This window comes from Chrysemys picta, chromosome 8 (genome assembly GCF_011386835.1).
Source record: "Chrysemys picta bellii isolate R12L10 chromosome 8, ASM1138683v2, whole genome shotgun sequence".
NCBI classification, from domain to species: domain Eukaryota; kingdom Metazoa; phylum Chordata; order Testudines; family Emydidae; genus Chrysemys; species Chrysemys picta.
Window position 1 is genome coordinate 88,326,255 of NC_088798.1, and position 14,287 is coordinate 88,340,541.

General features: G+C 41.3%; 1 protein-coding gene across 8 annotated transcripts in view; it reads left to right on the forward strand.

The window, feature by feature from the left end:
• Positions 1-8,805, forward strand: part of FBXO38 (F-box protein 38) — a 35,716-nt gene extending 26,911 nt beyond the window's left edge. For all 8 annotated transcript variants that reach the window (XM_005298008.4, XM_005298009.4, XM_024100205.3 and 5 more), the window contains 7 exons: positions 353-453; positions 2,599-2,701; positions 3,774-3,940; positions 5,303-5,448; positions 6,233-6,336; positions 6,790-6,903; positions 8,149-8,805. In XM_005298008.4, coding sequence (XP_005298065.2) covers positions 353-453; positions 2,599-2,701; positions 3,774-3,940; positions 5,303-5,448; positions 6,233-6,336; positions 6,790-6,903; positions 8,149-8,327 — 914 coding nt within the window. In that variant the 3' untranslated portion in view covers positions 8,328-8,805. The remainder of the gene's footprint in view (positions 1-352; positions 454-2,598; positions 2,702-3,773; positions 3,941-5,302; positions 5,449-6,232; positions 6,337-6,789; positions 6,904-8,148) is intronic.
• Positions 8,806-14,287: the final 5,482 nt, after the last annotated feature.

The window sequence follows — 14,287 nt, forward strand, 5'->3', positions numbered from 1 at the left end:
TCTAGTTGTTACAGCAGGCGACTGGGATGTAGGGTTTTAAACCTGGCTCTGCTGCTGTTTCCCTGTAAGACATTGGACAAGTGATTTCCGCATCCTTGCCTGTGAAATGGGGAATTATCTTTACTTTTTTCATTTGAACAGACTTGGACATTACATCTGAAAGTGGTGGTGTTGCAGTCGATGGGTTATGACCCCAGTTGCTAGACTAGAGTGGTCCAGTGACTACACTAGTGGGGCTAGAGCAGATGAGGCTATTGGAGGTCCAATTAGGAAATGCTTCTGCTTTTCTCCTGGCTGTAGCTTAGTACAGAGGAAAGACTTTACTTTAATTTTCCCTTTTTGTTTTTTCCAGAAGTGGCCAAGCCGAAGCCCCGACAAACAATGAAGCGGAAAAGGACCGCTGACAAGTCAACAAGCACTAGTGATCCTGTTATTGAGGATGACCACGTTCAGGTGAGGCCTCTTTCGCCATCTGCCACAGGTTCCCAACCAAGAGGCTTTATGAACATATGACTCACTACAGGCTTGTTTTCACTGTAGGTCTCAGATTATAAATTGAGTTTGGTCCCTATCTCAAGTCCCATCAACACACACATATCCTTAACTCAAGTGCAGTGGTGCTTGTAACTCAAGTTGACTGGCCTGAGATGGAGTATACGCTAAATCTCAAGTTAACACAACTCATCAGCTGCCCACACAACTGCTTTGTAGTGTGGACTCAGGATAGAGTGCTTCTATCCCTCCAGTGTCTTCCCACAGTTCCTCCCATATGCCCAGAAAGGACAGACAAGCTCTCCCACAATTCACTGAGAAAGCATTCATAGAGCAGTTCAGCTTACTGTAGCGCTAAGAACCATGGGATGGTGCTGCCCATGAGTGGGTACAGTGCCAGGATGGACACAGTACCTCAAGTGTTATTTTGTAATGTGACTGCTCTTACTCAACCTAGACTAACCTGAAGAATAAATTGAGTGTAGATAAACTTAATAACTCTGCCACGAATATGTAGCTTAAGGATACATCTATACTACATGCTTCTTTCAGCAGCATGTAGTGGACACACTCAGCCCCCTTAGCACGGGCATAAATAGCAGGGTAGCCGCACAACTTAGGCAAGTAAAGGCATGCCTGAAGGGTGCAGGTACGTATACAAGTACATACCCTACACGGCTCTCTACTCGCTCAAGCCACACCTCCCCATCTATACTCTATTTTTAGCAGTCTAGTGTCCCACTGCCTCCCCTGAGCTGGAGTCTTTCCCTGCTGCAGAAAAAGACTGCAGCAATGGGGAAAACCTCAGGTAGCTCCCCGCTGCTGGATCCTATCCCCTTAGCAGGGAAAGGCTCTGGCAGTGGGGTTTCTCCATTGCCTCACCCCTGCCAGAGCCTTTTCCTGCTGCAGTGAAAGGTTCCAGCAGTAGGGAGCTGCTGAAGGTCTTCCCTGTTGCCCGAATCTCACCGACACGTATAGTTACACGTCACAGTATGGACGCAGACATGTACACTACACTCCTCTGACTCTGGTGTGTTGTGTAGACATAGCCTCAATGTGCTTTCTTATTTCCTCTATTTTATAACTAGAGGTTCTGTAAAGGGCATAGAAGTTACTTCTGAGTATGAGAGTTGTTCCTTTCAAAATAGGCTCTGTTTTAAAACAACATTGAAAGTCATTTTTTGTTCATTCTGCAGATAAAATTAATACATTAGATCACTACAACTGAAAAGTTACCAAAAACCTACTTTCTCTATTTTTCCGGTATGCTTACTTTGTGCATTTGACAGCACTTTGTATGTCATCTGTCTGCCAAACAGATTCTTCCTTGCTATAAAGGTCATTACAAAATTTGCTGGATGTCTTTTTTAAATTCAAGTTGTCTTCCCTTAATTGTATATTGTTAGTGCCCTTCTCCTAGTCCCTGCAGTGTTAAAAGTGACTCTGCTCATGTCCCTTGAGATATCAGAGTTTACATTTGCTTTTTCTTTAGTTCCCTAACACTAATGTCAGATGTACCGGACTGCATGAGCTTCAGAGACTAAATTTTCTTCTCACCATCTGAAGTTTTCCTCTTAGAGGCACCTTGATGAAAGGTAGTGTATATGGGAATGTCACACTGTGATTCTCTGTACCATACCTTTCTGTATTTAAACAGAAGAATAAGGCTCCACAACTGTCAGTCCCAAGTCAGCCCAGTATTTAGAATTTGGCTCTAAAGCATAAATAAGTTTTTAGATTGTTTGTGAGAGATAATACAGTGAGATTTTGAGTAGTAGGGAACTTGAGGTATTTTCTGTCAAGTCAATGCTGCTTATAGGAATTGTGTATTGACACTTTATGGGTCTGAAAAATCACTTATTTTTAACTCATTTTGTAACAGTGCTGATCAGCAACACAAGTCCTGCTTTTCCCTTGCCAATCTGTTCTGGCCAGAGGCCATGACCACATTGGATAGTGTCCCAGAATAAATTTTCTCCTAGCATATTTACAACAGAGCTGCTTTTCCCATTTTTGGCACGATTTTTTATTTCTATTCAGACTTAATCCTTTAAATTAATTTTGTATTAATCCTATCCTGTGGATTATTTTTTAAATCTTCACCAGGTGCTGACTTTGAAATCCAAAAACCTTGTTGGAATCACATTGACCAATTGTGGAATAACGGACCTGATCCTGAAAGATTGCCCCAAAATGATGTTCATCCATGGTATGTTATTGATGTCATTGGGACTCATAGCCAAGCCAAGTCTTCCATTCTGTTTTTCCCCAAGAGTTTGCCACCTTTTCTATCCACGCTGAAAATACTAGAGACATTTTAAAATATTCTCTTAGGAACTATCCACCAGCCTTTTGCTTACTCTGTATTCATCAGCAGCTAAGCTACATGTCAGTTTTACTCAGAACAATGAATAGCTGTAGGAAGCATAATGAAACATGTCATGGCTTCTCAGTTTCGGAGTTCCTTATTTCTCTAGCTGTAATAGATTTAATAAAGGTTAACACATCAAACAAACAAACAGTATTAAATAACAATCATAAGGAGAGACCTGTCCAGTAGACAAACTTGGAGTTAATCAGATAACTGAAAGTTGACTAAATGAATTTAGAGTGTTTTGATTTCCCTGTCACTTCTTCCTAGTTCCATATAGCTCTCCCTGCAGTTATTTATCTTACACAATAGTGTTTCCTTCTTGAAGTGCTGATGAATGAGAAAAATCTGTATTGACTAATGGCACTTTGAGTATATTATGTGCCGCATTCCAGTCTTCTCTGATTAGTTCTCCCTAAATCATCAGGTCAGTTGTTCTGTTTTCTTCAGCATCTACAATCAGTAATAGTGTTGTCTTGTCTGAATTGGTGGCTCTTTCACCAGTCTCCATGAAGTCAAATAAAACAGGAACGTGTTTACTTGCAGAGATTAGGTTTCTCTCACAAGGCTAATCAAAGTGCACATTTTATTTTAACTAATCAGCTAAGTACCGATGATCCGGACATGACAGCAAGGAGGAGAACTATATTATCCCAGTATATAGTGCTTTGCCTTCCTCCATATTACAGGTGGTGATGTGATGCCATGATTAGAGGTAGATCTCTAAAATCAGATTTTTTATTAACTGTGCACACACCCTTCAGTAACTGCCCTTTACATCTATATGACCCATTTGCCTTATGTACCAAACAGTCTGCTTTTGGAGATCCCCTTAGGAAAATTCAAAGGCCTTTTATGTAGTATCTTGTTTGCTGCTGTTTTTATAGTTTTATTCATTTGTAATTTGTAGCTACGAGATGCCGTGTACTAAAGCATTTAAAAGTAGAGAATGCACCGATTGTCAATCGATTTGACTATGCCCAGTGCAAGAAATTAAACATGGATCAGGTACTAGATCAGATACTGAGGATGCCACCAGAGAGAAACCGGATCATTTACCTTCGTCCAATGCAGCAGGTAGTTTTCATTTAACCAAGACAAACTTTGAAGCTGTGTTCTTATTCTTTCATCTATGTTTGCTTTATTATTTCTACTTACTGCAAGATAAAGAAGTGTGAGCATTACAGGAAACTCATTCTCCTAAGACCATACCACCAGCAGCTGCTTTCCTTTTTAATGCTTTCATTGCAGGATTTGAACGTCACTGCTAAGCATTAACTAGTGAATTTGTTACTGTCAAGTACTGTCTCCAACGCTAAGTTCATTGCATTAGAAGACTATACGTCAACTAAGTAAGGTGCTGAATTAATGCTGTACTAGTAACTAGAGGTTACATAATATACTGCAAAAACAACTACTCTTTATATACACCTCTACCCCAATATAACACGAATTTGGATATAACGCGGTAAAGCAGTGCTACGGGGGCGGGGTTGCGCACTCTGGCAGATCAAAGCAAGTTCGATATAACGCGGTTTCACCTATAACGCAGTAAGATTTTTTGGCTCCCGAGGACAGCGTTATATCGGGGTCGAGGTGTAGTCGCATAGTCGTTTTCCTTTATGACTGGAAGTATGCCATAGGCCCTGTGTGTCTGGAATAGTTTGGTGACTACTCTGCCCTCTCAAGTTCAACACCTCTACTTAGCATTTATATACTGTTTTACATCATCAAAGCAGACTTGAACTAATCAATCTACCAATATTGCAAGGTAGTTAAAATAGTAGTATAACCTGTGTTTACATGTGAGGGAACCAGACCCAGAGAAGTTAAATGTCTTGCCCAAGGTCACAAAGTGAATAAATAGCAAAGCTAAGACTACAACTCAGAACTAGGTCTTTGATTAGTTGATGTGACCACGCTGCTTGCTTAGCAGGAGCACTCTGAATGTCAAGTAATGTTCCCTCTTTTCCGTGGTGTCGGAATAGTGGAACATTGGTTGGTACAGAAGACTATATTCTGAAAAAATAGATCACTGTTTGCAATCCAGTTCTTGGTCGCAGTGTGGTGCATGATAACACGGTGTATAAAAAAACAAAAAAACTTACACCAGGGCCACTTTCTGTAGGAATGAAGGCATCTTTGGCCACTGTGTTAATTAAACTAGTAACATGCAATTACTAAATCAGACAGTTTTACTGATTTATTCCCTACAAATCCTGCAGTGCGGCATAAGGTGCATTGGCAAAGCTGTGCTATGAAAGTTGTATAGTGGGTCTTCCCACTATATTTTAACTCTTTGCTAACATTCATATTTTTTCTCCTTATACTTTGCTTCCCCCTAAAGTGGGGAGTATTGGTCAGATATATGCTGCTGTCTCTAAAATCACCTCTTCTCCTTTCTCTTGGTTGTAAGTCCCTGTCTGACTTTTTCCACAGGTCGACACATTGACTCTAGAGCAAAAGATATTTAGCGGTCCTTACCCATACCACATTTGCATAATTCATGAGTTCAGCAATCCTCCTAACGTCCGCAACAAGGTGCGCATTCGCAGCTGGATGGACACAATAGCAAACATTAACCAGTGAGTATCCATCTCTCAGTGCTGAGCCTATGGACTCAGTATATTATATTGGCCAGATAAAGGGGTACCCTAACATGTGGGATCGCTAATGGGTAAATGATGGGATGAGGAGAATTCAAATAATATTTAATAGTTCCTGCACTGGGTTGTTTTACATATGTAAAATAGTACAGTATTCTGTATCCATCTCTAATGGTACACTAACACAACTATAAACTGTACTGTTGTGCATCTTTGCTTTAGAATGCTGTAGCATTCTCTTTAAGGGAGGCCAGGGGAATTTCTTCTAAACTTGTATCTCTCACTGTTAAGTTCTTTTTTTTTTAAAAAGAGAGACAGACAGACGCACGCAGACTGACTCTAGTAGATGGAACTTTAGTTTTGGGGGGCCAATAGAAATAATGTGCAAGGTTTCCAGCAACAGGAAATTATATGTAGCAGCACCTGTCCACCATTTCAGACCAGGTTTCCTTTCTTCTTACATTTCCTTGGCAAGATTAAAGAGAGAGAATTTATTTAGTTCTGAAGGACAGTCCCCTACAAACAGGAGGCATCACAAACAGTTGTTTTACATGCAGCAGACATAGACGTGATCTTTTATCTAACCCCGTGTCACATGTAGTTGCACTCAGGAGCCAAGTGTGTATCTTACCAGTGTGTTTCTATAGATTCAGCCCTATTAAATCAGAGGTCATGTTGTTTCAGGGTTTCCAGTGTGATTACTGTCCCTTTTTGTAACATTTCCCATTACTGCCACCTGTATTTTCTTCCTTCCTGTCTCCAGAGAGCTTATTAAATATGAGTTCTTCCCTGAAGCCACACGAACTGATGAAGACTTGAAGAAATACACCAAGTACCCTTGGGGGCGGGATATTTATACTCTAGAAGGTGAGTATTACAGAGGATTGGAGGCTAATCTGTTGCAAAAGCAAATTATTTTGTTTCCTCAAGAAGTTGCTGGGGAGAGGAAAAATAGCTGGGGTAAATACACCTTCTGACTGAATACTGGAGGTCACCTGCACACCATGAATTGAGACTGGCCCTTGTCTTGCTGCCCTCAAGCACTGCAGCAGTTGATGTGGAATTAAAAACTTAGTTGGGAAGTGTTTGAGATGATGGTGTGGAAATGAATAATAACTATCTCAGGAGATGACAGAGTCCTGGCTTGGACAGGTGTTGAATGGAGCATTCCTGGGCTGCGGAAGTTCTTTGCCTGTACCAGCATGGTATGCCTGCCTAATAAAACTGGATTCTTCCTGGTGAGATGAGAAGCACTGGCATTAAAAGGACAACAGTACTTCCCCCAACAGATCTCACTATTTCCCTGTCTGTTTCTTTTAGGCATTGTGGATGGAGCCCCTTACTCTATGATTACAGATTTCCCTTGGCTGAGGTCGCTCCGAACAGCAGAGCCAAACAGCTATGCCAGATACGATTTTGAGGATGATGAGAGAAGTGAGTAATTGCTGCCTTAACATGTGGCTTGGATTCAGGCTGTGTCTTTTTAAAAAATAATTTTCTAAACTTTGCATGAGGTATTGGGCATGGAGCTGTTTCTGCACCTCAGAGACATGGGGAACCCCTCGCACTAGGTATTTCCAGACAGCTGGTTCTGCCAATTCTATACCCCCAGTAGGTGTTAAGGGGACAAAGTCTGGCCCTCGGTCTGGAAATGAGTTTATCATCAGTTATGGAAAAGAAGGTTAATCCAACCATAATGAAGACCATTTAACAAAATACAGTGACTCATAGATGCATGACTTTACTTTATAACATGGACACATGGGAAAAGATCACCCTGTTTTAGTTGTACGGAATGCATTTTAAGGCATCTATAAAATATGTATAGTTAAATGACTTGGCATTTTTTGACAGCCAGATAATATGTGGTCTGTCTTCAGCAAGTTCCTGCGTTCTCTGGTGCCATATCATTGGCAAAACTGATTCACCTGATAAATCTTAATAGTCTGAATCAAAGTAGATCTGTATTGTTTTTAACTGAACAATGAGAAGACACCTTTTAACATCTGGTTGTACATCTACAAAAAATTCAAAATTGAGGCTGTAACTTCATCCTTAATTTACCCCTGTTGTCTAGACATTTCAAAATACATGATTTTACACCATGATCTACAACATCTAGGCACATTAGGGTAAGTTGTTAATAAAACCTAGCTTGGATAGCGCTTTTCATCAGTAGATCTGAAAGTGCTTTACAAAGGTGGTCAGTATTATTTCCATTTTACTTCTCCAACCCCTCAGAGAAACTGAGGCACAGAAACGGAAAGTGACTTGCCCAAGTAGGCCAGTGGTAGACTTGGATATTGAACCCAGTCTCCTAGGTCCCAGTCCAGTGCTCTAGTCACTAGGCTAGGCCAGAGTTTAACTGCAGTAGCATTTGTGATTGTTTTTCTACTAAACAGGAGTTCCTGTACAAAAGTTCAATCTTAAAACAATTGAGACATTGGGGGTTTTCAGTCAAAAAGAAAAACCTCAGACACAATTTCTTCTTCTTATGCCTGACTAATGGTTCTTAGACTTTCATGCCCAAAGGGACATTTTCTCTGTACATGTTTTACTTTCCAGGAAAAGGTTCTGTACATTCTGACTATTAGTTCTAATACAGAGATTGCTCAATTTGTGATTTTCTTCATTGAAAAGCATTTCATTTTTATTTCATTCTTGCTATACCTTTCATAGCAACTATCTATGCTCCCCGGAGGAAAGGACAGCTATCTGCAGACATCTGCATGGAAACAATAGGCGAGGAGATCTCAGAACTGCGCCAGATGAAAAAAGGTGTTTTTCAGCGGGTGGTGGCGATCTTCATTCATTACTGTGATGTCAATGGCGAACCGGTAGAGGATGATTACATTTGATTGGATCCCCCAGCGAATCCCTGGCCCTTCCTAACTTCCAGTTGGCACTGCCAGCAAAGAAAGCAGATGGATCCATTCCTACTGCCTTAGTACACTAAGGTGTCTTGGAAATTGTGTACTTCGCAGTTGGCCTGACTCAGTTTGGTATAGAATATGTAGTAAATGTATAATGAAATATAAAAATTGTATACTAAGGTTTGTACATAGAGGAAACAAAAATATTCCTAAAGCTGAGACTTTATTTCATATGTTTATACAATTTAATTTAAATTCCATTTTAATGAAGGCGAACCATTGGGACAGGGTGAAAAAGTTTGAATTTCTTAGCCCATACAATTCATAGCAGTAAATTTTTTTTGTTTGTTACAAACATAACCCCATTTGCTGTGTTCAAAAGAGTCATTGGAGTCTCTCTTAATCTGTGCCTTTTTCTTCTTGAGCATCTAAGAGTCCAGTCCGAGTAAATCTGTTGAACACAGTCTGTGTGTCTTGTGTGCATTTTTGGGAGCTTGGGGAGGAACTAACTCAAAGGGGCTGCAAAGAAGGGCAAAAGCTGAAAGGGAGCAGCCATGTCACTGATCCATAGGAAGTTGTAATTATTCACTTCCTTAAAAAAAAGCTGTAAACCAAATTTCATGTTTGAGTGATAAATTCCAAAACATTTTCTAGCATTATTTATTTCCTCATTCAATACTGTATGTGGTGCCTCTTAGAATAGGAAAATAAACCTTTATTAAACATTGGGTCCACTTGCTTTAAATATAAAGGTGCATATGAGAGATCTAACTGCAATCTATAACATTCCTGTAATGCCAGAAGGAAAAGGGCCATGTAATTACTGGCAAATGGCTGAAAGCACAGGGTTCAACTGGCTTGAATTATGGAATCAGAAGCCCCTTTTGTATCACTTTGAACTAATCAGCCCTCTGGCCGCTTCATGCTTGACCTTCAGCTGCACCTTTTTACAGATGCAGTAAGTTATACTGTTGTGTGCTCCCCTGAACAACCATGGAGACTGTCCTGGTTTTTACTGTACAAATAGAATGCCATCAGTTTCCACTGCACCTACACGTTCCCTCTATGGTTCCAGCAATAAGAGCCAGAATTTTGATTCTGTTGTACACAGTACATGCACTTACTGAAGTAGGGCAGGGTAGGGCTTGAACTGCATTAGACATTTGTCAGTCATAGCAGATAGAACTAGAGAAGGTATCTGAACATTTCCTCAGCAGAAACTGCCCCATATACTTAAAAAGAAGAACAGGAGGACTTGTGGCACCTTAGAGACTAACAAATTTATTAGAGCATAAGCTTTCGTGGACTACAGCCCACTTCTTCGGATGAAGAAGTGGGCTGTAGTCCACGAAAGCTTATGCTCTAATAAATTTGTTAGTCTCTAAGGTGCCACAAGTCCTCCTGTTCTTCTTTTTGCGGATACAGACTAACACGGCTGCTACTCTGAAACCCATATACTTATTTTGCAATGCAGCAAAAATATATCTCCTCTTCCAAACAGGAATTATTCTGAACATCTCCTCTGGCATTCAAACAACCCTCAATCCCTTTCCCCCTCCACACCCCCTCCCCCCCCCGAATATCTCCAAACTCCTCACCAGAAGCAAGTTTCCCAGACCTGAAGAAGAGCTCGGTAAGCAGGGAAGCTTGTCTCTCTCTCCAACAGAAGTTTGTCCAGATATTACCTCACCCATCTTGTCACTTATTGGTACATAACATAAGCTAGCCTCTACAGCAGGGGTAGGCAACCTATATCACATGTGCCAAAGGGGGTACGCGAGCTAATTTTCAGTGGCACTCATACTGCCCAGGTCCTGGCCACCAGTCCGGGGGGGGGCTCTGCATTTTAATTTAATTTTAAATGAAGCTTCTTAAACATTTTGAAAACCTTATTTACTTTACATACAACAATAGTTTAGTTATATATTATAGACTTATTGAAAGAGACCATCTAAAAATGTTAAGGTATTACTGGCAGGGGAAACCTTAAATCAGAGTGACTAAATGAAGACTCGGCACAGCACTTCTGAAAGGTTGCCGACCCCTGCTCTACTGCAATAGCAGGCTAAGAAGTTAATGGAGATCAATTAAGGCCTGATCTACATTTAAAGTTTTATTGGAATGACTGTCAGTACAGGGTGAGATTTTCTGATACAGTTATGCCAGTAAAAGCTTGAGTGTAGATGTGGTTATGCTACTATGAGGCGCTTTATATTGGTATAGAAGATTTTGCTTCACCAAACTAAATTAAGCATTTTTATACCCATACAACTGTGCCTATGCTAGGGACATTTTGCCATTTTAACTATGCCGGCAAGGTTGAAGTAGTAAAACTTTCCATTGTAGACACACTACTCACACCTGTGTTACCATGTTTGCAAAAATATTTGAGGGATCCCCGCTACCACTTGAAGTGAATATATATGGTCATTGGATATCCACAGGTCTCCAGTCCAACAAGTGGAAGCAGCAAAAGATTTTGATCAATTAATGTTCTCCACAATGGGTGTAAGGAGTGTATTCCTGTGCTCTTCCAACAATGAACAGTGAACAGTAAGTATATTTTACACATTATCTGTATCTCTAGTCTGAGCTCGATAAGTTCTTGCTATATCACAAACTTGGTTGCTGTATTCTGTTAAGCATGTTTAACCAAACATACTCCAGTGAGGTTGAGGCTAGCGTCAGGCAAAACAAAATGATTCAGTATAATCCTTACTGGCTGGGTTACCAGCAGTCTGGGTCATTGGCGCGCACAGTTCAAATTTGGTGAGGGGCAGAGCCAGTGTTTAATAGAATCATTTCTACTGCTATACGGCAATATATTTCTGGAGACTCATTCTAGACAGCCAGACGCCATCTACTATTTTCTGACAGTTAAATCTTGGCCACCAGAGGAATTATGTGTACAGATGCATATACTACTTTGCCCTTATTTAGTCAACTTTTCCTCCTGGCAAACTATTAATGAAGCTTTACAATACTGCAATAGGTAGGTTATACCCATTTTACACATGGATCAGTTGAGGTACTGGGGTGTTTAAATGGCTTGCTCAAACTCTCAGTAATTCAATGCCAGAGTATAAAATAGAACCCAGGAGTATTAGTACCTTCCTTGTGTTTAGCTATGGACTATAACAGCAGTTCTCAAACTTTAGCAACCTGTGGACCACCGTTTTGATTTAAAAAATTTCATGAATCCCCAAGCCACCTGCTTGGGGATTCAACCCCAGGCCCTGCCCCCACTCCACCCCTCCTCTTCCTCACCTCTTTCCACTCCCTCCCTGAGCATGCCCCATCCCTGCTCCTCTCCCCCTCCCTCCCAGCACCTCCTGTATGCCGCTAAACAGATAATCTCCAGCGTGCAGGAGGCACTGGAAGGGAGAAGGAGGAGTTGATCAGCGGGGCCCACAGACCCCCGGAGTGTCCAAGGACCCCAGTTTGAGAAATGCTGGACTATAACAATTGATAATTCTGAATTTCAGCATCTGAAATTGAGCCAAAGGATATTTAGACTGAGGATATGTTCCTACTTGACACAGGAGCCTCATTGCTTTTGTCATTTAAGACTGCTAGAGAATATAGAGTAGGAAGCAACTGAACAGTGTCCCTGTAAAATACATGAATATAAAATGATTAGTGAGTGTTTTTTCCCATCTCTACATTTTAGGAGAGCAAACCACACTACATAAACATTTGCCAGCAGTTTCTGCTAAAAATGCCCAGCAATGAAATAGTTAATTCACCATTAGGTTTCAGAATCAACCCTGCAACTAGCTGAATGGGAGCAATTTACCTCTCTCAAATCTCCTGTGTGAAGTTGAGTCCTGTCCATCACTCCTTGACTTCAGTGGATTACACCTATGATGAATTAACCCATTCACCATCAGGAGGTTTTCTTGTTAATTGAAATGGCTACAAACTTCTTTCTAATGAAAATAGATGGAATGTTGTTCAGGGGCTTTGCTGCTTACATGGAGCCCTGGAGACTGAGGGGTAAGATTTGCATTTGTAAAGGTTTCTCTGACACCAGATCAAGTACATTGAGAAGGGACGGATAGTATTATTGGGGAACGGACTCAGTCACAGTGCTCACTGATCGTATAGTAAGCCAGCCTGCAAAACCTAAGGGCTTGTCTACACCACCTTGTGGGGTCGATCTAAGATATGCAACTTCAGCTACATGAATAGCGTAGCTGAAGTCGACGTACTTAGACCTACTTACCGCGGTGTCTTCACTGCGGTAAGTTCACAGCTGACGCTCTCCCGTCAACTCCGCTTGTGCTTCTTGTTCTGGTGGAGTACCGGAGTCAACAGGAGAGCGCTCAGCGGTCGATTTATCGTGTCTATACTAGATGCAATAAATCGACCCCCGCTGGATCGATTGCTGCCCACTGATCTGGCGGGTAGTGTAGACAAGCCCTAAGAGAAGCGAAGCCTGGTGTTAAGATGAAAGTTGAACCATTTCCTTTATAAATGTGGTATTTAACCCTTCATTTTTAGGGCTTTAAAGCTGAATTTGCCTAAATTTTTAGTCTACCAGGTGCTTTTTCCCCACCTCAGGATTTCAGCAAAACTTGTCTTGCCATTCATATTTCAGCACTCCAGTGCTCTCACCTTGAACATCTCTGGAGACTGACTGTATATCTGCTCAAATGGTTAAACACGTTCCCTCTCCCATGGGCTGGGCAAGTGGTCTGTAACTCATCACTGCTTAGTCAGCTTTAAAAAAATAATCTGATAGTTATATTAAAACCTGTCATAATTGTATCAGGAAAGGGTGCTTCTACATTCCAGATACAGAAGCACTGCACATGAAACTTCCAGGAGGTGCCTGAAATTTCACATCACAAAGCCTCTCCTTGTTCAGCCTCTTATGTCTCCGCTACCTCTGGCTGATTGTTAACCACAAATATAAAAATCTATGATCTTGTGTTGCAAAATGGACCCCACCTTCAGGCGTTAGATGTCAAAACACAACCACCAAATGTGCCACTTGCAAGCTACCTTATCACCTTGACTTATCAGCGACTGAATGGTTAGTGTAACGCAGTGCAGTTGTAGCCATGTCAGTCCCAGGATATTAGAGAGACAAAGTGGATGAGGTAATATCTTTTATTGGACCAACTTCTGTTGGTGAGAGACACAAGCTTTTGAGCCCCACACAGCTGAAGAAGAGCTCCTCTATGACCTCACCCACCATCTCTCTCTCTGGTTAGTGTAATGTCCAATTCAGACACTAGATGTAGCTACTCTATAAAGCTTAGTGATCTATAGACAACTTTAAAACACTCTTCTGCATAGACATTCCAACCTGCCTGTTAAGCTCTTTAATCTTTTACATACTTTTGTTAAAATCACCCCAATGTCTTCCTATAAAAGAGGTGCAGTTCCTGCAGAAGCTGCTTTTCCTTTATCCCACCATCTCCTCTCCTTCCTGTTCATTACACACATTCCTGATTGCTCAGGATAGAGCTGCCCTAGCTGGGCCATTGCGCAGTGTTACTGCTAGTGCAACTTGTACCTTCTGCTTCTGTGAAATGACTAAATTGGGCCAAATCTGAATGTTGTGTAAACCTAGTGTTGACTTTAGTGGAATCATCTGGGTCTAACGAAGGACAGAATTCGGCTCATCTTAATTTCTTTATCTTCCCACCCAATCCCCACAACCTTTCCCCAGCTTCCATCCAATTGGTTTGGTATACTAGCTCACTCAGCCTCCTAAAGCACCTGCTATAGAAAGCAAAACTTCTTGCAAAATTTCAGATGCTTTTGTTTCCTGGAATTCAGAGACAAATTTGTTGGCAGCCATGGGCCTGGTCTACACTAGGGGGGGAGATTGATCTAAGTTACGCAACTTCAGCTACGGGAATAACGTAGCTGAAGTCAATGTACTTAGATCAACTTACTGTGGTGTCTTCACTGCGGTGAGTCGACTGCTGCCA